Genomic DNA, 27,699 nt, shown 5'->3' with positions numbered 1-27,699 from the left:
TTGTTGCCAAACCCTGGGATCTGCTCTGCTTTTTCAGCTGATCCTGAGGGCTTGGCCACACAAACACCGAAACCCCAGTCCAACCTCTGTATTTAATAGTTTATATTTCATTATCCTGACCCAAACCCTGAGGGAATCCCAGCGCCCATCAGCCAAGGGGAGTTTGTCATCACCCATTTCCTCGCTCTGGAAATCTGCTCTTGGCCCTGAAGAACTTCCTGCTTTTCTTAGGGATTAAGGATTTGTTCTGGGCAGCCCTGTGAGCTTCCCACTTCCAGCAGAGTGGGAATGTCCTGGCTCTGTTTTTCCTGGTTTCCCGAGGCGGCAGCAATGACTGATGGTGGAAAGTAAATAATTGTGAGTTTCAGTGCTGTGGCCGGGTGTCATTTCCCGCTGGGATCAGGGGCTTTGTGCAGCCAGGAGGCAGCACTCCCGTGGGATTTGGGTGTGGAATTGCTTCATCTCCAGCTGACTTTTCTGGGAGGTTCCTGCCAAAGGAACTTGTTGCTGCAGAGAGACTCGTGCAGCTGGAAGGAGCTCAGGCCCTGCTGAGGGCTCCTTGTGTTGGAGCTGCTGCTGGGGGGATGCAGAGGGAACTCAGGCCTCACCCTTCAGCATGAGGCAGGATGGATGGATGCATGGATGCAGGTGGGTGATAGGGCTGTTTCATGCCTTGCAGGTTAGGAGTGAGTTTTCATGGAATTATGAATGGTTTGGTTTGGAGGGGACCTTAAAGCTCATCCAGTGCCACCCCCTGCCACAGTCAGGGGCACCTTCCACCATCCCAGGCTGCTCCAAGCCCTGTCCAGCCTGGCCTTGGGCACTGCCAGGGATCCAGGGGCAGCCACAGTTGCTCTGGGCACCCTGTGCCAGGGCCTGCCCACCCTCTCCAGGAACAATTCCTTCCCAATCTCCCCATCCATCCCTGCCCTCTGGCAGTGGGAGCCGTTCCCTGTGTCCTGTCCCTCCATCCCTTGTCCCCAGTCCCTCTCCAGCTCTCCTGGAGCCCCTTCAGGCCCTGCAAGGGGCTCTGAGGTGTCCCTGGAGCCTTCTCCTCTCCAGGTGAGCACCCCCAGCTCTCCCAGCCTGGCTCCAGAGCAGAGGGGCTCCAGTCCCTGGAGCATCTCTGTGGCTTCCTGGGCTTGTTCCATGCCCGGCTAGAGGTGTGAACTTTATCCAAGCTGGATCTGAGCAGGGCAGGTCCCTGGCTGGATCTCTGTCCCTGGTTTTGTGTTGCACTTGGGAGGCTCTGGGGAAAGAAAGCTCCTCGTTGTGCTGAGTCTGCAGGGACATCCCTGGGACAGAGGGATCAGACACACCTCGAGTTGCTGGGCTGGGAAGGTGGCCCAGGGAGAGGCTTGGCTTGCTCTACACCCACAGTGAGAGCCAGGAGTGGAGTTTGTGCCCTCCTGAGAGCTAGTGTGGTGGGAGAGTCGATTATTTGGGACAGATTGTGCTCCTCCCTGAGGGAATCTGGCCCCTATCCCAAGGTTTGCCAGGAGAAGAGTGAGCAGCAGTGTTTTCCCAGCTATCTGTGTGCTTTGAGGTGCCTTTGGCCAGGAAGGAGAGGGAAACCTGCCTCACAAACCCTTGAGAGGATCAGTGGAAGGAGATGCAGTGGGAATCCTGTGGTTTGGGGGCTCTTCAGATGTGTTTTTGTGGCTTGTGAGTGGCACCTCGTGCTGACAGGGACAGGGAGCTGCTGCTCTGTTGGATGTCTGGAGCTGGTCTTCCATGATCCCTGGGGGTTCCTCCCAGCTCAGGATATTCCATGATTCCATGACCCAGCTGTAGCTGCTGAAGACTCACCTTCTTTCTCAGTGCTATTTTTTCAGTCTGCTCCCTAGAAATCCGCAGCTGTGCATTTTAAGGGATTAAACCTGCTTTGCATCTGTTTATTCTGCAGTTGATGTCTCTAAATTGAGCCTAAATCTAAAATAATTCCTAGAAATGAAATCTTAATCTTTCTAACATGGCCATGCAGATTAATAATCACAGTTGGGGTTTCACTTTAAAGACTTCAAATTTGTTTGGGGAAATCTTGGAGGCGCAAAGCGAGTGTCTTCTTTTTGTTAGTTCCATCTCCGAGGTTTGAGCTGTACCTAATTAATTGATAACATCTGGAGGAAGGGTAGACATTTGCATAGCTCTTGAATCCCTGTGCTAAAGCAGCCCCAGGTGCCTCACCTTCCTGAGAGCCTTGGACAGCCACGTGGAAGCCTCTTCCCTGGGAGGCTGGTGAGTCCCTGGCACAGGGTGCCCAGAGAAGCTGTGGCTGTCCCTGGATCCCTGGCCGTGGGGATCAGGTTGGAGTACCCTGGGATAGTGGAAGATATCCCTGTCCAAGGCAGGGAGGTGGAACAAGATGGGCTTTAAGGTTCCTTCCCACCTAGACCATTCCATGAGTTATTCAGTATTGAAAACCCCGTGGTGTTTTTGAGTCCACTTCCAAAGCACTGTTTATCCCCTGTCTCTGGTGGGATGGCAGAGTGTGGTGCAGCTAATGACAGGCTGGTCTCCCCCCTTGCCACGGGCAGTTTTTTGCCTCTCAGAACCAAGTTCCCTGGCTGGTGGGAGATCCCCTCCATCTTTCTTTTGATCTCCTGGGTGTCTTTCCCAATTTCTTCCTCTTGCAAGTGCTCAGCCCCGTTAGTGTCTCTCCTTCTCAGAACCACGGACCATTTTCCAAAGGGTGTGTTTTTCCCTTTCTGTTGTGTTGTGATCTTGGGCTTGAATCCTGCAGGGGTGGTTGCTCCATCAAGGTGCAGCTCACTGCCGAGCTGCTTCCCAACCTTTATCTTTTGGTGTCTTAAAAATGAATAGGAAAAGCTTTACAGCCAGCCTGGAGAAACAGCTTAAGTGTTCAAGCAGCGAGAAGAGGCAGGTTTGTGCTGATGTATTTGCTGGTCTAAACATGCATCCAGTTATTGCTTCAGTGCTTAAGCTGTTCCTCTCTGTCCAGAGGATAATCCTGGTTGGAAGGGATTTTTATTTTAGCCCAGTGCCCCACTCAGTGCAGGGCCAGTTGGATGAGGTTGGATGTAAAGCCCTTGTAAGTAGAAGAGTCCTGATTTCGGCCATGTGTGGCCGAGTGCTGTCCCTTTGTCACCAGACACAGGGACTTGTGTAGCTGAGCTGCAAAGCTCATCTTCTGGAACAGGAACAACCAAGGATTTGGTGGTGGAAATGAGTTTTTGAGGAAGAGCTGGTGCAGTAAATCCGAGTTGAGTTTTGAGCTGTGTCCAGTCACTGCACCAAAATAAAAAGGCAGGAGGAGGAAATCAGGGAGCAGAATGCCCTTGGCTTCCTTCTGCATTGCAGGATACTTGGAAGGGGGTTTATAAAGATCCATATGTTCCCAGTTTCAGGGAGCAGGGTGCTGGTAGGGACAGTGACCTCTTGATGCTGCAAAGCTTTTGTGAGTGGACACAAACTTAACAGGAAAAGAGCAGTGTGTGTGCAGGAACAGCTGTTTAAAAAAGCTGAGAGAAATAATCCCCCTCAGCTAGATGATCCCAAGTAAACTGTTGGGATACCAGCTGTCAAGTCCGTGTTTTGTTCCTCCACATGCCTCTGTGTCCTGATCTTGTGCCAGCACTCAGGAGCACGTGCTGCTCTCTTTGAATCTGAGACATAGCAGGTAAGGGCTGTTTCCTCACTCATATCTTGGAGGGGTTTATTCCCCAAAACCTCAGAATTTCTGATTCACACCAGTGACATTTGGGAGTTGGTGTTTTGGAGATGTCTTGCTTGGTGCAGTTCATTTCCTTAGGTTGTGCTTGTGACTTGTGGACATGGATCCTCTTTGGCTTTGGTGCCTCACCCTGCACCTGAAAAGTTCTCTGGATCCCCTGCTCCCATCACAGCCTCTTCCAAACCAGTAAGAAACTCCTGTTACTTTTCTCCAAAGACTGTTCAAAACTTCTGTCAATCTCCAGAGTCTGTTAATTAATCCAGAGATGTGTTGAGGCAGAGGGGAAGGAGGGAGGGCATTTGGGACAGTAAATCTTTCTCTTTTGGTGTGTAGATTCCAGTTTTGATGCTCTTTAATACCTCTTTTTTTTTTTTCCTTTGTACAGGCAGTGTCTTTCAAGTAGGTGGTTTTTGAAATTAAAGGTACTTGAACAGGGAAGCAGCCCTGGGAATAATCTTCTTGAAGCTGGGAGGCAACACTGGTAGGGAATGACTTGGAAATGCCCTGGAAATGGGAAGAGAGGCATTAAACCTGGCATCACCCCGAGGTGAGCCACTGGCTGCCCCTCCCAGCCCGGGTGAGCTGTCTGTGTTCAGAGCTCAGCAATATTGAGGGCTCATCAGAGCAGGTCAGGCTGGGGCTGAAACACCTTGTGTCCATCAGCAATCAGCTCCTGCATGGAGGGAAGGCCTGGGGCTGTCCTTTCTGGGGCAGGGAGCAGTGCTGTGCTGCAGATGTGTAAGTGCAGCACAGAGACAGCTCTGGCTGATGTTACAGCTCTGTGCATCCTCAGCAGAGCTCCCTGCAGGATCGAAACCCTCCTTTCGTCCTCTTGGAGTTTCTTGCTCTGCACTGAGCTGCTGCTTGACCCTGTAACTCTTCATCTGTGTGAGCCCAACTTACAGGGTGAGGTGTGGCTTTGGTGATGGAATGGTTTGGGTTGAGAGGGACCTTAAAGCTCATCCCATTCCATCTTCTGCAATGGGCAGGGACACCTTCCACTATCCCTGGCTGCTCCAAGCTGTGTCCAACCTGGCCTTGGACACTGCCAGGGATCCAGGTGCAGCCACAGCTTCAGTCTGTGCTTACAGGGAACAATTCCTCACCGATATCCCATCCATCCCTGCCCTCTGGCAGTGGGAAGCCATTTCCTGTGTCCTGTCCCTCCATCCCTTGTCCTCAGTCCCTCTCCAGCTCTCCTGAAGCCCCTTTGGGCACTGGAAAGGGCTCTGAGGTGTCCCTGGAGCCTTCTCCTCTCCAGGTGAGCACTCCCAGCTCTCCCAGAGAGAGAGAGGCTCCAGCCCTTGGAGCATCTCCGTGGCTTCCTCTGGACTCTCTCCAGCAGCTCCAAGTTCTTCCTGTGCTGGGACCCCGGATGTGGAGGTAACTCTGCAGGTGAGGTCTCACCTGAGCAGGCAGAGGGCCTATTGTCACCAGTTGTTGTGCCCTGCCTCTCCCCTGGCTCTGTCTGGTCACAGCCTGCTGTCCTCGGCGTTGCCGCTCCGTCTCTGTGTCGGGCAGACACCTCGGAACGTGCTTGGCTGCACCATCTGCATCCTCACGCCTGGGCGCGTTTTTGGCCTCCTCGGTGGTTAACAGAAATAGGTTTTAATTAAAAGCTCATTATCGAGTTGTCGTGTAGCATTAGTAAATAAAAATAACTTTTACAGCCCAGCCCTGTGACTCAGTAAATGGCAATTGAAAATATTTGACATCACTTTATTTAAAACAAAATTGACTAATATTACATTTTTGATTCCCTGTTTGCTCCAAATGGGCTTTAAATCTAAATAAATGGTTGTCTGTGGCACTGTGGTTATCATTCAGGTCCAGAAGAAGAAATAAGTGTGGTCTGCAGTCTCAAAATCATCTCCATTTCACTTGTGAACTGTTGCGGCTGGGTGGTTTGGGCATCTCCTGTGGGATGGGGGTTTGGAAAAGCTACAGCCTACATCCATTTCCTCATTCCCAGGTGGAGGGTTAGTGGAGGGATGCTCAGCTCAGGCCCAGCTCCCTCCCTTCTGCCTTCTCCATCCCTGTTTCAGTGAAGAGATGTCACGTTCTTTCATTAAAACTTGATTCTAAACAGGAATAAGTTCACTCTCAGCACTTTTTCCTGGGGCTTGGTCCCCTTTACCCAGCAGTCCTTTGGCTGTCATGTCACAGCAGGGGCTCTTGCCTCTCTTTGCATCCCTAGCATAGAGCTAACACCTAATAAAATTATCTGCAAAGCAAAAAGCCATTTTCTGTGTTATTTACGGGTAAATTGGTGCAGTAAAATACTCTGTAAATGCGAGTCATTTCTGCAAGGTCATGCCTTAACCTCATCCCATGGGTGGGGTGTACAGAGGCTGCTGCTCTAGGTTTTCCTGGGAAGCAGCTGAGCCTTGGTGTCCTCTGATCACTTTTTTGTGCCCTTATTGCCCAGCCTATCCCAGGAAGAGCTGAAGCTCCAGGGGTTTGTGTTTGTGATGAGGAGAAGAAGGTGAGATCTTCATTTGTGCCCCCTGAGCAGAGACAGTTTCTGTCCCCTGGAGTTTGGGCACCTCCCTGTTGTCCCAGGAGAGCCTCTTGTGTGAGGAACCTAAAAATTAAATTAATCCCATCTCTCTTGCCTCCCCTTTACCACATTTGACATTGTTGGAAGGAAAAACATCACCTGACAATGTTTTGGGGATCTCTTTTCTGCACAGACCCCTCACTCAGCCCTCTCTGTGCAGGATGCTTGCACCCCCTTGTCCTTTGCTGCTCATTTTTTAGAACTGTGGAATATCCTGAGCTGGAGGGACCCACAAGGATCATCCAGCCCACCCCTGTCCCTGCCCAGGCCCCCCAACAACCCCACCCTGGGCATCCCTGGCAGTGCTGTCCAAAGGCTCCTGGAGCTCTGGCAGCCTCGGGGCCGTGCCCATTCCCTGGGGAGCCTGGGCAGTGCCCAGCACCCTCTGGGGGAAGAACTTTTCCCTGATCTCCACCTAAACCTCCCAGCACAGCTCCATTCCCTGGCTTGCCCTCCCTCCTTGTCACCCCTGATGAGCGGATCAGACAACCCTTCTGCTCAGTTTGGGAGCTGCTTTATCGAGTGGGGAGCTGAGGAGCAGTTGTGAAACTTGACAGAGAGGTTATGCTCCGAAATAAATCGCGCAGTTGCCTGCGAGTTGGAAATGACTCCCGGTGCAGGTTAATAAATAATGCAAACCCTGTTAATAGATGCCAAATGCGCCGTCTCCGCCAGAGAAAAAGATGATGCCAATAATCTGGGCTGGAAATACTCAGTTCTAGCCACTGGCTGGAGAGTTTGCTGTGTTAGTGCTGTTAATTTAACATGCTTTGCTGATAGATTGTAACCGCTCTGTACTTAGCAAAGAACACGAACAGCTCGGTGGAGTAACAGCCGGTGTATAACGCGCCTCATTCCCGTGTCCCTTCTGCGGCTCCTGAGTCCCTGCAGCCACCCGTGCTGTGATCCTGCTAATGGGAAAGGAGCTGCAAATGTCAGAGGTGATGCCTGCAGCCGAGGGAGGATGCTGGAGTGACGCATCCCTCTCTGTCCTGACGGTCACATTGAGGTTATCATGATGTAGCTTTTTGCTGGGAGATGGAGCTTTATTACAGCATCGTGCCAGCCGCCCCAGCATACGGCTGAGGTTTTTTTCTGCTCTGAGCTGCTTAGTTTTGTCTTCGGGAGCTCAGAATGGCTTCTAAAATCATCTTTGTGCTTCAGGTGTCACGAGTGCCGTGCAGGGAGGGGATGGTGTGACGGACATTGTGTGGATGGGAACAGCCAGCCTGTCCTGGCTGTCCCCCAGGCTCTCTGGACAGCAGCTCTGTCCATCCCCTCATGCCCTGGAGGGGCTTTTTATCTAGTAGTTTACAACCACAGAATGTGGCAGTTAATGACACAAAGCCTGTAAAGTATGGGTGAGGAGGGCTGAGGTCCTGGATGTCTGTAAAGCAGTTGGAGTTCAGCTGTCAAAAGATGCCACTTGAATGCAGATGGTTATTTTAAGTACCGAGGTGTGGAGGGAAATCATGTCTGTTGGAATAAAGGTGGCTGCTGATCATTGATATATTTAATGAAGGTAATTGAGCACAGTTGGGGAGGATATGTGCTCTGTTATGGCTGGAGTCTTGAGCATTGTGCAAGAATGTTAAATGTCTATTCCTGCCGCCACAGAAACGCGCGGTGACAAAGCGCTGGTGTAAATTGCAGCAGCAGAAGCCTCACTTAACATACAGTCCCTTAAAGAGGGGCTCGTAAAAAAAGGAGAGAGAGTTTTTAATGCAGGCAGATAGTGGTAGGGGAAGGGGAAATGGTTTTAAACTAAAAGGGGAGAGATTTAGGTTAGGTTAGGAAGAAATCCAGCTGTGGGACCCTGGCACAGGGTGCCCAGAGAACCTGTGGCTGGTCCTGGATCCCTGAAGTGTTCAAGGTGAGGCTGGACAGGGCTTGGAGCAGCCTGGGATAGTGGAAGGTGTTCCTGCCCATGGCAGGGGTGGCACTGGGTGGTCTTTAAGGTCTCTTCCCACCCAAACCATTCCAAATTCCGATCACCAAGTTGAAACTGCACAAAGCTCCTGCTTTAATCCGCAGTGCTGCTCTTCAAAACAAACTGGTGGTTTGTGTTTTGAGAGGAAACCTTTGGGTCCTGTCAGCCCTTGAGCACGGTTTGGGTACCTGAGGTGGTTCAGTGAGGAGTCACAGCCAGTGGAAATTCCAGGTTTAACGCACTGATCCCATGGGATGTGGAGCCACGTCCTGCTGCCATCAGCAGCCTGTCCTGGGAAGGTTTGGTGCAGGCACTGCTGTGCTGAGACTGAAATACATTCTTAGAGAAGGAAAAACAGCCCATAATGCTTTATACAAAGCAGTTTAGTGAAGAAATAGCCTTTTGCTGGCAGCCTGCTTTTATGTGCCTGCAAAAATGGTACCAAATAGCTCTTTTAATGGGCCTCACTCTGTTTTGTCTGAGCCCTCGAATTAACCTCCCACTTAAAATCATAGTCAGGAAAAGATCTTCTGCAGTCTGAGCCATCCTGTGCCGAGCTGGAGCCCATCCCGGGGGCTGGAGGATAGTGAAATGTGTGAAATTAGGGGGGTTATAATTACAGCACTGCCAAACTTGCTGCTCCTGGCGTTTTGACCCCGAGGTGTTGACAGCGCCCGATCCGAATCTCGGCGAGCGCTCCGGGGGTGGTGTTTGTCGGGAGGGTGGCGGCGACTTTGTCCTATTCCGGGACTGCCAGCGCGTGTGCCTGTGCTCGCCGGGAAGGGGGAGAGCAGCGACGGAGTCATCACTGAAAGGCAGAGCTTGGCTGAGCCGGGCCTGGCTGTGCCCACAAGGCGGCAGTGGGTGACAGCGGGAGCGGCCCCGGCGTTAATATCGATGCGTCCAGGTGGCACCAAGATTGAGTTGTAGTGACAAGAGAGCGCGCGAGATCTGTTTGCCCAAGGGCTTTGGAGTAATGGCCATATGTCTCGGTCCAGCAATTGTTTTCAGAGTGCAGATGGAAGACCAAAGTGGCTTTGGCATATTAGATTCACGTGGTTTATGTCCCTCTTCACCTCTCTGCCTCCCAACACCTCCCGGTTTTATGAGCAAACTTCCATAGCATCATGGATGCAGCTGCAGGATTGCTCCAAGGACATGGTCCTTGAGCAACCAATTTTCTCTGCTCCTTGGCTGCTTCTGTCACCAACATTTTCAGCAGAAAATGCAGTTTAACTCTATCAAAATGTGCTCCCAGACAACTGCTGACTTCAGTGGTAACAATGGGGATTTTGGAGCTCTTTTTTCCCTTCTGTCCGTGCAGGGTCGCTGGCTCTGGACGCTCTGTGCAGGGATTGTGTCACTGCTGATTTTGTGGCTCCACTCTCTGAACCCCTGGTGCTGATGGTGTTGCTTGTGCAGGGCTTCCTGGGCCTGTAGGGAGACACATTAAAGCCACCAAGGGGCGGTTCAAAGGGATTTTTATTCCCTGCTGGCAACAGTCAGGAACCTAAACATGTCAGGAGCTGAAACCTGAGCTCAGCAAGAGCCTAAATGAACACTTAGTTTCCCAGGGCAAGAAACAGGGGCTTTACGGTGTCATTTTTTGGAAAAGGGGGAAATCACATTTCAGTTTCCTGCTGAGGGAGGAGCTGGTGATCTGCAGATGAGATCAGATGGAAAGAGATAACGTGTGCCTCTTTAGGGTGTTTTCATGTCTGTACCAGACTCGTTCACAGGGGGTTTAAAGTTGACCTTGAGAGGTGAAAACAGTGCATTTGGGTGAACAGAGAGAAGTTCTGAAATCCACCTTTATAACTCTGCTTCCTGTTTGCTTTCTGGCAGGTGAAGTGGAAAGGGAAGGACCTGTTTGATCTGGTGTGCAGGACTCTGGGACTGCGGGAAACCTGGTTCTTTGGGCTGCAATACACCATCAAGGACACCGTGGCTTGGCTCAAAATGGACAAGAAGGTCGGAACCAAAGTTCACAAAATCCCAAAATGGTTTGTGTTGGAAGGGACCCTTACTGGACCCTCAATGCTCATCTCATTCCTAGCCCTTGCCATGGACAGAGATATTTCCCTTGAGAGGTTGTGTGGGATGACAAAGGAAAATGTCCTTTTGTCTTTGCATGCCCGAGGTTGTGTGGTGGGTGAACTGGGACAGATGCACTTAAATCCCATCTTTGTGGTATCTGGGGGTGTCAGACTGGAAAAAGGTGGCAGAGATGCCCCATCCCAGCATCTGTGCACACTGAATCCCCTGGAGACATTTTGGGACACAACCATGCTGGGGTGCTGCACTTGGGGGTGACTGCAAAGGAAATGAAACCTAAAAGTCTCTCTTTTGTGCCTCTGAACACAAAACCATCAGCAGAAAAGTGGAGTTGCCTCTTGTTTTGTTGTTGAGAAATACAGAGAGCTTGGGAGGAGGAAAACCAGAGTGAAAAGAAGATGGGGATAAGGGAGGAAATGCTCCCCAGATCTGCGAAGTGAGGGTTTTGGAGGTGTCAGGTGTGGCTTGTTCACATCCAAGGGATGTGACACTACAGCCAGATGGTCATGGACACCAAAGGAGGCCTGGGTGTCTCACCTCTCAGGTTTTAAGGTTTTAAACCTACATTTAACTGGTCAGTAGCAGAGCAAGGTGGGAAGAAACACCAGTGAGATAAACTCAGTGCAGGAAAGTGAGGAGAAGGTCGGGTGGTGGCGCAGCAGGATCCAACATCTCTCTGCAAGTATCAGGAGAGGCAACAAGCAGATCAGGATCAACCTTCACTGTCTCATTTCTCATGCTGTTTGTTTCTGCCTTTTTTTGTTCCCTTGCATCATTAGGAGTGTCAGAAATGTTTGTTTTCTTTTTTTAACTACGGTGTTTGAACTATTTAGGTCTGTTCTAGATGTCTAAAAGTGTCTGACAGAATATGTGCTCATCTCAACAGAAGGGAGCTGGGTCTTGCCTTGGAAAAACCAAATGGCTTTTGTATCCCACAGGTCCTGGATCATGATGTTCCCACAGAAGAGCCCAAAACTTTTCACTTCCTGGCCAAATTTTATCCTGAGAACGCAGAGGAGGAATTGGTCCAGGAAATCACTCAACACCTGTTCTTCCTGCAGGTAGGAGTCAATACACTGCTATCCAGCCTGAGGGAGAGGGAGCCAGGATGAGCAGAAGGTCCCAGGGTCAGAGAGCTGGTCAGCAGAGTGTGCTCCACATCCTTAATGTTCATACTCTCCAAAGGGACTTGTCTTTAGCAACAGACACTTCCTAAAATAGGTGAAGGATGGTTTTTGTGGAGGAAGCAGCTTGCCCAGACTGGCAGACCTCTGAACTGGCAGTCGAGAATGATGAGGTGATCCATAATATCCATGGGGGTGGCTCAGGGACGGGGATCTGTCAGCCAAGGGCTCGTGTCCCTCTGCAGGGTGTGGGATGAGCTCTGCTGAGGGGTGGCAGCTGCCTTTGGACATGACAGCGATGTTGTGTGGAGCAAGGAAGTTTGATCCTGGAGAGCAGAGTGCAGCCAGCCTGTTCCCAGGCTGCACAGCAAAGTTCCCCTCCTCACCAAACAGCCTTCAGGTCCCTGGAGCAGAAGAACATCCCAGCAGTTCAGCTCTCTGATGGAAAAACAGAGAAGGGGAGACCTCACAGTCTCACCTGCCCCACGAACTCCTGCCCTGCAGTTAAGCCTTTAGAAACTCTGGTGAACACATCTTGGTTGGGTTTTTAATTTAAATTATTCTACAAAACTTTGTGTCCTGAGAAATCAGTTCAGCTGATGATGTGGCAATGCTGCACGGCTGGTAACAAGGAGCTGCTATCACAGGAGCTCTCTTTCAGAGACATGATCAATTTTCTGCCACAAAATCCATTTTCTGACACATTCTTCCTCAGAAGAGTGTGTCAAGCATGGTTACAGGGAACCAAGCCCTCCTAGTCAGACTCCTGGGTATTCACTGGGATGTTTCAGCTGCTCTCTGGCTGTTAATTTGAAGATAAATTACAAAAATTTTTTAAAAGTCACTCATTCTTACGTTTTTTACACCAAAGTCAGGACAACCTGGATTTGGGAATACCTCTGTAGCCTGCAGGGTGTCCTGCCCTTTCCAAGTGAGCTCAGCAGCCCCTTGATACTCCTCCCTCTTCCAAAGTCCATCTTTTTTCTCTAGAACCAAAAGTGTTCTAAATGCAAAGTATTCCTGTTAATTTCCAAGCTCAGTCTCGTGCACTGGTGTCTCTGTAGGGTTATTTCTGAATGCCTCATTTGCCAGGAGCTTTATCCACAGTGAGGAAAAATGCTGTTGGCGTCTTTGAGAAGGAAAATCAGAGAGGAAAAGCCATTCAAGCTGCATTTTCTAAATGCAGACCATGACTTTGCTGCTGGGATTTGTGTGCTGAGAGGAACCTGGGCTCCTGAATGCATTTGGGAAACAGGAGCACATCTAAGCTTGTAAACTCTCCTGTTTTTTATCTTGATGCAGCAGAATATCTGCTGTGATTATGTTGTACCCAACTTTGAGGACTCAAAGCACGTTATAAATTCAAATTGATGTTCCTGCATCTCCAACAATCCATTTAAGCCTCCCAGGAAATCGTAGGCTTTTTAATTTTTTTTCCCTCCTATCTTTAATCAGGAAAATTAAGTGTGCCAACCCAAAAAATATCGAACATGACAGGTTTAATTTTTGAATGCACAGGAGGCAGGGAAGTAAAGCTGTGGCCTCAGGGAGCTGCACGTTGGCTCTCCCAGGAGCACATGGGGCTCTGCCTGCTGCTGAAAGCTCTGCCACAGAGGTGACCCACAGCTCTCTGTGCTGGGATCCAAGGAATTGGCCTCCAGCACAGGTGAGCACTGACTCACAATGAGGCCTGAATGTCCCAGAACAAAGCTTGCAGTGCTCAGAGACTGCTCTTTTATTTAACAGCGTGGCTGAATGTCCTATCAATCCGTAGCTTGTGCCTGAAGAGGTTTTATCTCTGTGTTTACATGCAAGGTTCCCCCCCCCAACCCTTGCCTTTAGCAACAGGATAAAGCTGCTGTCATTTTCCACATATAAATTTAGCTCTTCTCACCAACCTGTCTGAGAAAGGTGGTCTGTGAAAGCCTGAGCCCTTCCGAGCCACCAGAGATTTCCTGGGTCTGGACTGTGATTAGTGTTAGGAAAATTGTTAACTCTGGGTGGTTGACAGCTCGAGTTAAAACAAACTGCAGCCATCTGCTGTGACAGTCATGCTCTGCTGTGCTCCACTAAATGTGTGCTATCTGTCCTTTGCTGCTCTGTGTGCAGGTGAAGAAGCAGATTTTGGATGAGAAGATCTTCTGTCCTCCTGAAGCCTCTGTCCTGCTGGCCTCCTACGCTGTCCAAGCCAAGGTAGGCAGCAAGGGATGCTCCAAGGGCCTGCTGGGCTGGTGTTGATCCAGGTGCTTTGTGCTGGAGCCACTTCCTGGGGAAAGGGAAGGCAGGGAAAGCTGTGAAAGCTTGGGAAGTGAGGGGGCTACACCAGCACTGCTGTCTTCTCCATGTGGCTGGTTCCTGGCTACTTCCAGACATTGGATGGATTTTTGCTTTCTCTTTCCAGGACTCTTTAGCAAATGCTCAGCTCATGAGCTGCAGAGCCTGCTTGAGTGTGGCTTACTGCTGGAGCAGGTGAATTCCCTGAGCATGAGGTTTTTTTGGATCTCCTCCCTGCTTTTGCCAGTGTAGCCAGAGGCAAACCAGCCGTGGGACTCCCAGCTCCACTGCTCCCTCAGAATACTTATCTTGATAATGATTTTATTTCAGTGCTGCAGCTGCCACATCCATTTTATTGCACTGTGAAAGGGCTTTTCCTGGCTTCTCCCTTTATCTTGGGTTTGATCTTGGGTGTTTGGCCTCACCAGACAGAGGGAAAAGTCAGTGTTCATTGAGTTCCCCTTGTTTCTCTGCTTCATTCTGCTCTGGGCCCAGAGTGGGTGTGTTTTGCTGAGCATTTATTCCAGAGGACACTGCTTTCCAGTTTGGGGTGTGCAGCCTTGGGCAGCTTGCCCAGGGCAGAGACTCCTGGGGTGGAGGGAGCAGCCCAGGGTTCAGTGGCAGGGACATTGTTGCACTCAGGGACATAATTTCTCTCTGTGTGTGCACGACATGTGCTGCTGCTCAATTAACAGCTCCTGGAGCTCAGCTCCAGTTTGTGTGTGCAAAGATCCTGTTTTGGGAGGGAGAGGAGCAACTGCAGTCTGAACGCAGCCCAGCCACGTTGTCTCTGCATCTCCTGTTGGTTCTGACTCTGGGTGGGATTTTGGGAGGGTTTGGCTCACAGGAGTGCAGGCAGGTGGCCGTGCCCTGGTTCTGGCAAGTCCTGCTGTCCTTGAGGAGCATGGCTGTGGAGAGGTTTAGGAGGAGCAGCTCTGTGGGACCGTCTTTCCTAGCAGTGCAGGACAGAGGGTTTGGCCCTGTTGCCAGAAGAGAGGGCCTGATCCAGGCTGGTTTTTCCCTTTGGCCATGTAATTTTCTCATAAGCCTTCAGCTCATACTCTGAGTAGAGCCCTGGGTGTCATGTTCTTTGATGGGGTTAGAATTTACAAGAAATTGGTGTTTTCTCCTCATAATCAGAGTATTGATGAAACCATGTTAGAGACTCATCAGCTGGGCAAAGAAAAGTTGCTTTTAGAAATGTTTCTGTTTGTGTGAAACATTCATCACTCTTATTAGAGTGCATGAGTAAACACTTCCTTGGCTTTCCTTCCATTGACCTGAGCTGAGGATACGTAGGGAATGACTTTTCTGGCTGCCAGAATGAATAAATGTTGGGTAAATATTGAGCTCTGTTACCTCATGGCCGGGACAGCTCCTTGGGTACAGACTGTGACTTGGTGCAGGTCCGTTGTGCCCTCCTCTTTGTCCCCCTGGCACCTTGAGTGTCCTGGGGCACTGGGAGGAGCTCACTTGGTGTCAGAGCAGTTCTGACCGAGCTGAGATCAGGAGAAGGTGGAGCAGGGATGACTCTTCTGCTTTTCACTAAAGGACTTTTTCAGACATCCCTTTCCTTGCTGCCCCTCCAGTCTGGGATTCCCCTCCTCTTTCACTCCCAGCAAAGGTGGAAGCTGAAAGCACATCTTTGATAGGGAACTGGGAAGAAGGATGTTGCAGGTCATCTCCTTCCAGTTGAATAGGATAATGATGTCCTTCCTGGACAAGAAAGCAGGCAGAGAGTGCAGTAATTGCACTAATAACGTGCTGATTTGCATGATTAGGGGCATAATAGCTTGACACAGCGGTGTGTGTGTGCATCCAGCAGCCACTTATTGACAGCCAGGTGCTGCTGGTCCATCCACCCCAACCTGAGACAGCAAAGGAAACAGGGGGGTCGTAAAAATAACAGCTTATTTATTTCTCTCTCGTTGTGTTCATTTGGGGAATTACTATGTGCTTTCCCCTCCAGCCCTGTTGAAACCACCCACGTGGCTTTCAGAGGTTGGAGGAGGTTCAGGTTTTAAATAGCTGGGAAAGACGTGGGATCAACTGGAAAAAAAATGGGAACATCCAGGAGGTTCTTCTATTTTTTGCCCCTTAAATGCAGGTCGCTGCTGTGCTGCAACTCTCTCAGCACTTCAGATCTTGTAGCACAGCAAACAGCTCTTTAATTATTATTGTTTTTCCCCCAAACAAGCAATGCTTGGTGTTAATTTGTAGCTGAGCGTGCCTGTGTTTATCCAACAGTCTAAGCTGGGCGCATGAATGTGGTAAAGGCAGTTCCATGCCCAATCATGAATATTAATCATACAGTTCAATTAACAAGAGCTGAAATTCCATGACAGTTTGAAAGTAATGGTTTAATTGAAAAGGCCTTTAGAAAGTACATTTGCAAAATCATTTGAGCCAACAAATTCTGCAATACTTAAGCCATTTGTTGATTTTTGACTTGTGAATAATTAATGTTCTCATCCAGACTCCCCTCTCAGTACAAATATTCCTCTGGGACATGGCAGTATTTTTTAGCTCATGAAAAGTCACATAATCCATACTTAGTCTTAGACTTCTGCAGAAGATCACAACAGAAAATAATCATGTTAATCCTATTTACTATTATTTTTATCCCCTAAAAATGATTTACTTGCTGTCTGTCCAAAGTTGTTAGAGTTTCTTCCTTTGCCAGTGCCACGTTTTTAGTGCTGCTTCCTTTGGAGAGAGGCTCAGGGGCCGTGTACCTGCAGAGTGCTGCATCCTGAGGAGCTCCAAGACCTTGGAAGGCAGAGAGTTGCCCCCACTCTTGGATGAAATCCGGGCTGGTTTTGTTCTATTAATTGAAGTCTGAGTCAGTGTTGGTTGTTGTTACATGCTCCTTTTGCATCTGCATTGGCTCCAAATCAATATTTGTGTCTTTAATCCCCCACGTGTTGTCTCCCAAGTGCAGAGGTGAGATGTGTGTAGACTTTTGATGCTGAGCTCTGGTTTTGGTGCACGATGTGAAGGTCCTGGCACAAAAAGGAGGCTGAGAGGAAAAGCCTTCTGACTTGTTGTATGACCACCAGGTGCCTCTTGATCTTGAGTTTAAAAATTGTCACCATTTTGCACTTCCTGAGTGAAGGTTGCTCAGAAGAGCAGGAAGGGAAGGGCTGCCCCACTTGCAAAATGAGTGGCTTGAGCAAACGGAGCTGCGTCTCGTGCAGTCGGGCACTGTCACCTCTATCACTGCAGAAGTCCTGGTTGCCAGGTGAAGGAAGTGTGGAAATCACAGCATTCCGTGTACGTGCCTCACATGCTTTGTTCCTCTCCCCCTGATTTTGCTGGGCTGTTGGAGGAGCTGTTTTGCAGCATTTTCCTGCCCTCTGAGGCCGTGCAGGAGGTAAATTCATTTTCACATGCACCGCAGGGACACACAGCTCTTCAATCTGTTAATAAGCAGTTTTCTTTCTCAGTCACTTTATATGCTGCTCAAAGAGATGTAAATCTAAACAAATACCAGTAATTAGTGGATGTGCTTAACAAATCTGAATTGGATTCCATGACCCAGTTGAGCAACAGACCCTCTGATAGAAGAGCCACCACCTGCCTGAGAGGAATCTGTCAAACTCCTCTAATTTTTTTGATATTTATTCATTAGGGTGATGAGCAGCGACAGAGGAACTGCCATCTGCCTAAGTGGGATCACTGCTATCCATCAGTTTTTGGGGACAGGTCTTTCTCCATGTCTTATTTCCTTGTTCTGTTACCTGTGGAACCGCAAGGACCTCTCAGCTATAATCTTGCCCTGCTTTGGGGGAAATGTTAATTAGGGCATGATAATGAGAATAGAATAGACAACCATCATCTACAGCTGGACTGATGGAGGACATCAACTAGTGATGGTCATCAGCTGAAGTTTTGTGGCAAGTGGTGGAGTCACCATCCCTAGAAGTGTTCAAAAACTGAGCAGATGTGGCTCTTGGGGACCTTAGGGGTGTTCAGTCACAGGCTGGACTTGATCTTGGAGACCTTTTCCAACCTTAACGATTCTGTGGTGGTGGGAAGTTTTGTTCTTCTCCCAGCTCTGCTGCTTGAGTAGAAGGAAGTTCTTTGTTTCTATTAGCAATGAAATGACAAAGAAATTCAGAAATTATTCACCTTGGAGAGCAGCAGGCTCTGTGCTCGTGGGGTGAAGGGGTGAGCAGGCCGTTTGACTTGCCCTTGTTGTTAACGTGGGGTGGGCGTGGTGTCTGTGCTTCTCCCCAGTACGGTGACTACGATCCCAACGTCCACAAGAGAGGATTCCTGGCACAGGAGGAGTTGCTACCCAAGCGGGTAAGGAGCTCAGCAGCGTCGGGGAGTCGGTGTCCAGGCTGTCCTGAGGCTGAATGTGCTGCTGGGACCTGTCTTGGTGTTTCTGGCTTTCTTGCTGAGCCAGGAGCAGCACTGTGACCTGGTCTGTGTCTCCCACCTATCCCAGGTAATAAACCTGTACCAGATGACTCCAGAGATGTGGGAGGAAAGGATAACAGCCTGGTACGCGGAGCACCGGGGCAGAGCGAGGTGAGCTTGTGCTGCTGGGCTGGGTCAGGGCCAGTCCCCTCCCCTGGGGAGCCACCAGGCTTTGGGAAGCTTTGGCAGGTGCTGGATGAGCTCTGCCAGCATGTTAATCCCAGCACATCTCTGCAGAAGCCTCGGGAAGAGCTCAAAGCTTTTGTTGATGGCTCTGCTTCTGCCTTGCTGTCCCCTGGTCACTGTTGGGGCCTTCAAGAGAATTTAGGAATGATGCAAAGTAAGGACTCATCTGCATCAGGGATTTGGGAGAAGAAATAGGAATTCAAACCTTATGGCTGCCTCAGGTGGCAAAATGCTCCTCTTGGGGGATAAACCTAAAGCCATGGATCTGAAACAGTGGCATCCCAGCCAGGGATTTCCTGTTTATGCTGAAAGGATTGAGAGGTGAACAAAGCCAGGCCTGGAGTGCTGCATCTCAGCAGCCACTCAGATGCTGGCAACTGCAGTGTGAGATTTGCTCTTGGACTTTATTGATCCTGCCAGCAAAGACAGGATTGACCTGTGTGATAGAGACAGTCCAAGCTTTAAAGCCTGGTGAGTGCTTAGGATCAGCAGGAGCAGCCATGTTCCTCTCTGATCCTCCCAAACACTGTTCCTGCCTGACAGAGATGAAGCTGAAATGGAGTATCTGAAGATAGCCCAGGACCTGGAAATGTATGGCGTGAACTACTTCGCCATCAGGGTGAGTTGGGTGGGTTGGGGATCCTGTTTTCCTGCCAGGGTAATCTCCATGTCCTGGAGAGCCAGGAGAGGTGGGAGGTGGCATCTGGGGACCCCCACCTGTGCTGAGGGGAGGCAGCAACTCCTGGTACCCAGTGCTGGGTCACTGCTCAGGGCTGGCTGAGGAGGGAGCAGTGGTTCACATCTGACCCTCCCAGTGATTTCTGCTCTTTCCTTTCCTCCCGCAGAATAAAAAGGGCACAGAGCTTCTCCTTGGAGTTGATGCCTTGGGTCTTCACATTTATGACCCAGACAACAGGTTGACCCCCAAAATCTCCTTCCCATGGAACGAGATCCGGAATATCTCCTACAGTGATAAAGAGGTATGGATGCGTCCCACCTCCTCCCTGAGAGCAGTAAGAACACAACTGGGATTTAAAATTATTTCTTTTGGCTTCTCTGTCTGCTGTGCTTGCTCTCACCAGCTTAGCTAAGAGCAGCTCAACTCCTCCAGTTGAAACCTTAATCCAAGCCTTCCTGAAATTGTGCAGGAGTGGGCGTGCAAGGGGTCACTGGGGAGCTGGTTCTCCTCTTTGGTTTCAAACTTTCTATGTAATAATCTTTTCAAAAACCCAAAATTGCTGTTGATGTTCTTAGCCCAAATACCAGAGTTCAGAAGTTAAAATCTCTTCTTTACTGCATATATTACAGTATTTATTACTGTGGATATATTCTGTATTATGAAGTACAGGGAGATGTATTCCTGGGGAGAAGAGCTCTTGCCATCTTATTACATCATCTTGGGTTTCAGGCTGCTGGGCTTGGCATAGCAGCTGGAATCTTTTTAGGAAGTTGAGCAATTTAAGCCCACTGTTAGATAGTTATTTATTAAATCCAGAGTCTAAATATGGGTCTTTGGGATTGTTGGCCCCCAAACCTAATTGAGAGCAGAAGTGCAATTGGCTGAGGAGGGGGAACTGAGCAGCTCCATTTTAATTCTGAGAGAGCTGCTCAAGGAAACCAGCTGCCTTCATGGTAAGGAAGAGAATTAACTTCTTAATTAAAAATGGTTTTCTAATCTAAACATGATATTGATCAGGGAAGCAGCTAAAGGTTTCTCATCAGCTGCGTTTATTGCATGTCTTGTGAAGTTTCATAAGCAGTAAATCCATGCTGGAATTGTCTTCACTTGCTTTACTCCTTAAAGAGCTTCACAACTCTGCAGAAGGCCCAGCACTGAGCGACTTCCAAAGCTCCCCTGCCTGTCCCAGTGCAGTGGGAGCTCCCCAGAATCCAGGGACTGACCCCTGCCTAAGCAGGCCTTGCCACAGGACTGTAGCAGAGCTCTCTCCAGGGGAAGGACGGATCCCTTCCATCAGCTCAATCATCTGTGTTATCAGGTGTCCACAAGCAGGTCTGACCTGATGCAAACAGGGCCAATAGCTGGGAACAGCAGCTCTGCTGACACCACACTGGGGGTTATCCCTCCTAACAAAGATTGACTGTTCACACGGAGCTGAAACTCCTCTCCCAGCACAATCCTGCTGCTGCTCTCAGTGACTGCTGGGGGCCCTGCTGGAGCTTAAATCCAGGGACGTTCATGCATGTCTGCTTTTGTGAAAGTCTTAAAAGATTGGCTCTTAAACTGCCAGAGCAAGGCAGTGCCAGGACAGGGCCCTTTGCAGGCAGGGCCATGTATTGACAGATCTCCCACTTTAATGGACACACTGTCTGCTCCAGCTCCTCAGCCCGTTATTTCTGTAGTGTGTGGGGGAGTGATGGAATATGTGTGTGTCTCCTAAAAAATGCCATCTTGCAGAGCACTCCATCTCTTCAAGTACCCTTTGGATAGTGTAGAGGCTTCTCTCCATCCAAGGGCTGCATTACCAAAGCCCTTGAGGGATTTGTGCCGCCACTGGGCTCTCAAGAGAGCCTCTGTGGGAGGTTGTGGAGAGGGTGAAGCCAGGCCAGGGGTAGGGCTGGCTGGTTGGTACATGGACTGTAAATACAACTTAGAGCCAGGGAATAACAGTTTGAATTGTGGGGAAATCTGAGTTCTGGAGAAGAAAATGCATGGAAAATTCTTCTGGGGAGCTCTTGTGGGTGGAAGTGCCAGTGGGAAGGGCAGCAGCTCCTTGCTGTGTTCCTGATGCAGCTCTCCTGCCCTTTTACCTCCCTGACAGGAGAGTGCAGCCAGGTGGGAGTTGAGCTCTTCTCCCAGGTAACAAGTGACAGGATGAGATGAGACAGCCTCGACTTGGGCCAGGGAAGATTTAAGATGGATATTAGAGAAAATTCCTTCATTAAAGGGCTGTCAAACCCTGGCCCAGACTGCCAAGGAAAGTGTTCAGAACACTTGTGGTTGTGGCACCTGGGGACGTGGTTTGAGGGTGAACATGGTGCTGTTGGGTTGACACTTGAATTTTAGAATCTTGGAGGGCTTTTCCAACCTCAATGATTCTGTGGTGCTGAGCTGGTTCTTCCTGCCTTTGGAAGCATCCTGAGTCCCTGCTGTGGTTTCTGTGTTCCCTGCAGCTCCCAGGAGAGCAGCACCTTGCCCGGGGAGGTGCTGAGCTGAACCCCCACCCCTGCAGGGTTGTCTGCAGAGGACACCAGCTCCTGTGGCCCCCATGTTTTCCTGGCAGGAGGAACAGTTGTCTCCTTGGCTGCTTTTGATGCGAGTCCTCTTGCTTGGCTCAGAGCCACGGGGACGGCTCTGAGCCGTGTGTCTGACCCTGCTGACCTGCTCTGAGCCAGAGCTTTCAGGAAGAATTTTATAGCTGCCTTTTTATTAAATGCACCACTCTCTGATAACTCTCTCCCTCTTTATTTTTTCCTTTTCAGTTTACCATTAAGCCATTGGACAAAAAGATTGATGTTTTTAAATTCAATTCATCAAAGCTGCGTGTGAATAAGCTGGTAAGTGCACACACAGCCTTTTTTTATTGCCTGCAGCAGTGGGTTCTGCAGAGAGTGTGAGACAACGAGCTTTTGGGGCTTTTCCTTTGAGAGGGAGCTGCTGCTGTCTGGTTGTGGTGGGGTGTAGCAGTTTCTGCTCGCTGAAGGAGGGGAGACTCAAGACAAGCTGCTCCACAGAACCTCTTCCCCTCCCCTGTTTTTGTGCTCCCTTTTGGAGCTCTTGGCTTTCAGCTGACCTAAATAGTGGAAGCACTTAGTAAATACAACTCCCAGCTTTGCTCAGTTCCTCTTTCTTCCCATGTGGATCTGTCCTGTGTCATAGCTTTCCCTGTTTTGGGAGGCACCTTTACCAGAGTCCTGGCTTTTCCCCCTCTGAGGACACTCTCCTGGGACCAGGATGGGCTGCATTGAGCTGTCCATGTTGGAAACCAGCTTTAGCTGATGTTCTGGATTTGGATCTGTTGTTAGGTCACACAGGTACCTTTGCTGTCCTGTTGTTGGCTGTGCTTTGTATTCCATAGGAAATGAGGCTCCCTCATTCCCTGCATCATCAGGTTCATAGTGCTGAAATCTTCAGAGAAGTCATTTGTGACTTGGGTTGTGGCTGCCCCATCCCTGAAAGGGTTCCAGGCCAGGCTGAACGGGGCTTGGAGCACCCTGGGATAGTGGAAGGTGTCCCTGCCCATGGCAGAGGGTGGCACTGGATGATCTTAAAGATCTCTTCCAATCCAACCATTCCATGATTCTTGTGATTTTATGAAATGGAAGAAGATCATGTAAATCAGTCCTTTAGAAAAGAATCCAAATTTAGAACCCTGCTTTTATTGCTAAAAAAATCTTTTCACTCCTCTGTGTGCCCACCTTGTGCTAACCCTCCTCTAGCACTGCCACCTCCCTGGTCCTCACAGAGAGGAGAGAGAATCACACTGGGGCTCAAATCCCTTCAGCAAAGGCATCTGGAGATGCCCAAGCAAATTTTGGATAAGCCTTCTGCTTGTCCAAATGGAAAGTGGTTTTCCTTTCTTTTTTTTTCTTTTAATTTACTTTTTAATCTCAGTGCCTTAAATGTACACTGGGGAGAAGGTGCAAGTTCATCTTGAGCCTAAAGAAAGGGGGCAGTGAGGACCAGGGAACCAGGAAGAGCTGTAGAAATTTTTTATTTCATTATTTGGCCTCTTGCCTTTTTAGAGTGGGTGTGAAACAACACCCGTGCTGTGCTGGAAGCACAGAAAATTGGTGTCTGCAAAGAGCTGCTGTAGCCAGGAGCTGGTGTTTGGTGTGGGACCTGGCTCCCTGCCCCTCCTACAGCTGTGAGAGCTCGCAGGGTTGGAGCTCAGTGGGTGGAAGCACTAACAAGCACCAAATCAAAGCAATTCTAGTGGTTTTGTGTGTCAAGAATACAAACCACCTCATTGCCATCACGCGTACAGCTGTGTCTCTCTGCTCTTCACCCCTGACTGCAACAGATTCTGCAGCTGTGCATTGGGAACCACGACCTCTTCATGAGGAGGAGGAAGGCAGACTCGTTGGAGGTGCAGCAGATGAAAGCACAGGCCAGGGAGGAGAAGGCCAGGAAGCAGGTGAGCCACATGTCCCATAACCAGTGAGCCAAAATCAGAAATGCAGACGGTCTTGGGAAGGACGGGTCTCTGGAATGGCTGCAAAGCAGCTTTGAGGGAAGGTCTAGCTGAACATTTTTTAGTAGCCTGCTCTCAGCTCTCCAGTCGTCTCAGCTTGGCTCTGCAGGTTGGTGGCAGCCTGAGTCCAGCCCCCAATTTGGGAACAAACCTGAGAGGACGGGAGGGAAGAGCTGCCCTGCGTGTCTGCAAGTGCATGGCAGGCTGTGTGTTGGGACAGTTGATAAATCAGGGGCTGTGAGGGGGAGCTGTGCTCTGCTGTAGCTCTTTGGCTCATTTCTAATTGCAGGGTGATGGAATGCACAGGCTGTGCAGCCTGGAATGCTAATTCCACGCTGGCCTCTCTCCGTGCCGCGGGTCAGCCCGGGCGGCCGGCACGGCGCGGCAGAGGCAGCGGCGTGGAGCCCACGAGCAGAGATCAGCAAATTGAATTGTATGAATCATTGTTTTCTGCTCGTAGACCTTTTCTACTCACTGAAACCCACACAGCTAATCTGAGCACTGGTGCTCGGAATATAAATGGCCCTTTGGCAGGGAAGCCACTAGAGAGAAGGAGAAGCCAGAGCAGTCACTGCACCCAGCAGGGGCTTGTGCTCATGGGTCTGGGTGTAACTGGGTTTGAGTGTGGCCACAGAGGTGCTTGTGTGGGGTGGAGCTGCTCAGCTGGCCTGGAAATGGGACATGGCTTGTCCTTCAGGAACCTCTCTGAATCCTTGTGTGGTGCTGAGGTGCTCAGCTGAGCTGAAGGTAGGACATGGCTTCTTCTTCAGGCACCTCTTGGTGTTGGTGTGATGCTAAGGTGCTCAGCTGGGCTGGAGGTGGGATGTGACTTGTCTTTCAGGCACCTCCTGAGGCAGTTTTCCTTCATGTAGCTCATGGAGTAGCAGGAGAGGTCTGGACTTGAGTAACTACAAGCTCCACTGGGCAAGAGGGACTTTGTGCTTCCCACAGGGATTCCTCTGGTCAGTAAGGAGTTGGCACTATAGATCCATTGAGGTTGGAAAAGCTCTCTGAGGCCTCCAGCCATCAACCCTTTACCACTGTGTTCCCTAAGCCATGTCCTTAGTGGAGCAGAAGGTCCTTGGAAGGAGCAGCACGGTGTCCAAGTGCTGACAGCCTCAGGGATGGATGGTCAGGCATTGGAATGGGCTGCCCAGGGAATTGGTGAAATCACCATCCCTGGAAGAGTTCAGAAGTGCATGTGGCACTCAAGGATATGGTTTTGTGGAGTACACAGTGGTGCTGGGATAATGGTTGGGCTTGGGCTTAGAGGGCTTTTCCAACCTTAACAATTCCATGAATCTTTAAGTTTTACAATGTGTGAGTTTTTGATGTGTTTGGCTAACACCACACCCAAGATCCTGTGCTTCTTTGGCTGCTGGAAGAGGTGAGGGCTCTGGGAGGGAGCAGCAGCTTATGGCTCCATGTGAGCTCCCAAATCCAGAGCACTTGGGAAATCCCTCCCCAATCCAGGGCTCCATGGGAAAGGTCAGGCTCCTGTGTGGGCTGGCTGCCCTGTCCTGAGTGAGCCACTGTGCTGTCTGCCCTGCTCCCTACTCCCTCCCCAGCATCCACAGTTGTTAACTGGTTTCAAATAGTCCTTTTAGATCAGGAATTCTTGTTAATGGGAGTCCTGAGCGGGATGCAGATCATAATGATAATTAATGAGGGAGACCTTTAATGGAAGGAAGCAGAACGGTTGGAACAGTGGGCGTCCCGCTTTCAGAGCACAGCTGGTGTCCAAGGAGTAGAGAAATGTGGCTTGTCTCACTTCCTTCCCTTATTAAACCCAGCAGGTCTCCTGTCCTGGCTGCAGTGTGGATATTTATAATGCCCCATCCCTGTGGAACTGGAGGAATTAAACTCAGTGTGTTAATTAGCCCAATGGCTCCCAATGGGCTCTTGGCTGGTGAAGAGGCAGTCCCTGGGCACAGCAACCCTCCTGGCATCTTCTGGAAAGAGCTGGCAGGTCCTGGTGGCTTGGATCTTCTCCTCCTGGGGAAGCATTGCTGTACCCTGCAAACGGAGAGGGTTTGTTTTATCCAGGAATTGCTAGAGATGGTTGCACTCTGTGTGACCTCCCTCTGAACGAATGGAAGTGAAGGTTCCAGGATGCTGGGTTGGATATCTGATAAAAAGGAGCAGCTATCCTTGTCCTTCAGCCCCCTGCCATGTGCTTTGGTGTTTGGGAGATGCCCTCAGACTGTCCTTAAGCCCAGCCCTGCTGTAAGAAATTCCAGAGAGTTAAGCTGGAGATCTTGAGACCCACTTGTCCTGGTCTGGCCTGTGACTCAGCCTAGGAGGGCACTGTCTGGGGACATTGTCACCTGCAGGCAGCTCCTGTGGCCATGCTGTGAGTGACAGCCTGAGCAGAGGATGGGAATTGTCTCAGGACTGGCACTTTTCAGGGGAGTATCAAACAGGCTGCCCAGGGCAGTGGTGGAATCACCATCCATGGGAGGGTTAAAAGAATGTGTGGATGTGGCACTTGGGAATATGGCTTAGGGGTGGCCTTGGCTGTGCTGGGAGAACAGTTGGACTTGATGATCTTGGAGGTCCTTTCCAACCTAAGTGATCCCATGATTCTGTTCTTTGGTCAGGTCACCCCAGTCCAGGGGCATTCCCACTGTCACTAAGCAGAGAGGAGGCAGCAGTGCTCTGACCTCACCTGTGACTCTTTCTCATCCATGGAAAACCTTCCTCATGTGTGTTTTTCTCCTCGCTTTCCCCAATCCCTTTTTCCCAGATGGAACGACAGTGCCTGGCACGAGAGAAGCAAATGAGAGAAGAGGCTGAGAGGACCAGGGATGAGCTGGAGAGGAGGCTGATGCAGCTGAAGGAGGAGGCAACCATGGCCAACGAGGCTCTGGTAGGTCCCTGGGAGGCCGTTTCCCGAGCACTGCAGCTGCTCCTCACTCTTTCCACTGCCGAAGCGTTTTTGGAAGTGCTCTGTGACTGCCCTAAGACTGCTCCCAAACTGCTGCCAGTGGCCAGTGAGCAGCAGGCTGGATGGAGCTATTTCATCTGCTCGGCTGCTTGGGAGGAGCACAAAAAGGATGATTTGGGACAGAGCCTGGGCACATCCCAGCCTTGGCAGCAGACGGCTGCAGGCTTTCATGGAAGGGAGGGATTCTGTGGAGCGTGTCGGGGCCCTGCTCCAGGGGCTGTGGGCACATTTGGGGAGACATTGGCTGTGCTTAATTTCTTCGTGTCCTGGAATTGTCAGATGAGGTCGGAGGAGACGGCGGATCTGCTGGCGGAGAAGGCGCAGATCACGGAGGAGGAGGCCAAGCTCCTGGCTCAGAAGGCGGCCGAGGCCGAGCAGGAGATGCAGCGCATCAAGGCCACGGCCATCCGCACCGAGGAGGAGAAGAGGCTGATGGAGCAGAAGGTGCTGGAGGCAGAGATGTTGGCACTGAAAATGGCTGAGGAGTCGGAGAGGAGGTCAGAGGGTACAACCTTGCAGCTGCTTCTGCTTTGCTTCCCAATCTCTTCAAGTTATCCCTCTGAGTTATCCTCCCTCAGCTTCCCATGTGTGTCCAACAGCAAATGGCTCTTTGGCCCAGATGGTTTCCCTCTCCAAAAGCCAGCTCTGCTTTTGGGTGCTTTCTGCAACCCTCCCCTGCATTCCCCAAAGTATTCAACAATGTTAATAACACCTGGGAGTTGTTCTTCCTCTGGATGGTAGATCTACATTCCCTTTTCTCTCCTTACTCCTTTACTTATCTCTCAGTTGTTCAGTTCTCCTTTCCAGCCGTGAGGTCTGTTCCAGGTTAGCCTTGAACAGAGACTTTGCTCCTTGTTAAAACTGGTGTTTCCATCCTCCTGGTACCCAAGCTCAGGTCCCACGGTGAATGTGGCAGTGAGCAAGTAAAAGATCAGCCTTGTTTCCTTCCAGCTGATTACTCCTCTGTGTGAGAGCCTGCTTCGTGTCAGCCCTTCTGCTCGGATGAACTCAGCCCTTCTCTGTCTCTTCTTGCCTATTCCACACTGATCCTGCTTCTCCATCCTCTTGTTGCTCCTGGCTGCAGTCTGACATTTGCTGTTTGCTGTTGGTCCTTGCAGGGCAAAGGAGGCTGATCAGCTGAAGCAGGACCTGCAGGAGGCTCGTGAGTCGGAGCGCAGAGCGAAGCAGAAGCTCTTGGAGATCACCAGCAAGTCTTCCTACACAGTAAGAGAGATCTGTGTTGTAATTCCCAGTTCCCTGCCCTCCTTTGTAGCCTGGAGGAGCCTCCTTCTCCATCCCAGTCATGGAGGGGGTTGAGCTGTCTCTTTGCTGCTCAGAAATCCTGAGCAGT

The 27,699-nt window shown here is 50.3% G+C and overlaps 1 protein-coding gene across 4 annotated transcripts in view; it reads left to right on the top strand.

Annotated features, from left to right (window-relative positions):
* The window catches only part of NF2 (NF2, moesin-ezrin-radixin like (MERLIN) tumor suppressor), a 46,811-nt gene that overhangs the window by 1,216 nt on the left and 17,896 nt on the right, over nt 1–27,699 (top strand). For all 4 annotated transcript variants that reach the window (XM_059863164.1, XM_059863166.1, XM_059863162.1 and 1 more), the window contains exons 2-13: nt 10,030–10,155; nt 11,178–11,300; nt 13,473–13,556; nt 17,877–17,945; nt 18,091–18,173; nt 18,792–18,867; nt 19,094–19,228; nt 21,690–21,764; nt 23,231–23,344; nt 26,148–26,270; nt 26,628–26,845; nt 27,467–27,572. In XM_059863164.1, coding sequence (XP_059719147.1) covers nt 10,030–10,155; nt 11,178–11,300; nt 13,473–13,556; nt 17,877–17,945; nt 18,091–18,173; nt 18,792–18,867; nt 19,094–19,228; nt 21,690–21,764; nt 23,231–23,344; nt 26,148–26,270; nt 26,628–26,845; nt 27,467–27,572 — 1,332 coding nt within the window. The remainder of the gene's footprint in view (nt 1–10,029; nt 10,156–11,177; nt 11,301–13,472; nt 13,557–17,876; nt 17,946–18,090; nt 18,174–18,791; nt 18,868–19,093; nt 19,229–21,689; nt 21,765–23,230; nt 23,345–26,147; nt 26,271–26,627; nt 26,846–27,466; nt 27,573–27,699) is intronic.

This window comes from Haemorhous mexicanus, chromosome 19, assembly GCF_027477595.1.
Source record: "Haemorhous mexicanus isolate bHaeMex1 chromosome 19, bHaeMex1.pri, whole genome shotgun sequence".
Lineage (NCBI taxonomy): Eukaryota > Metazoa > Chordata > Aves > Passeriformes > Fringillidae > Haemorhous > Haemorhous mexicanus.
The sequence above is the reverse complement of the archived record's forward strand: the minus strand, read 5'-3'. Positions and strand labels throughout refer to the sequence as shown.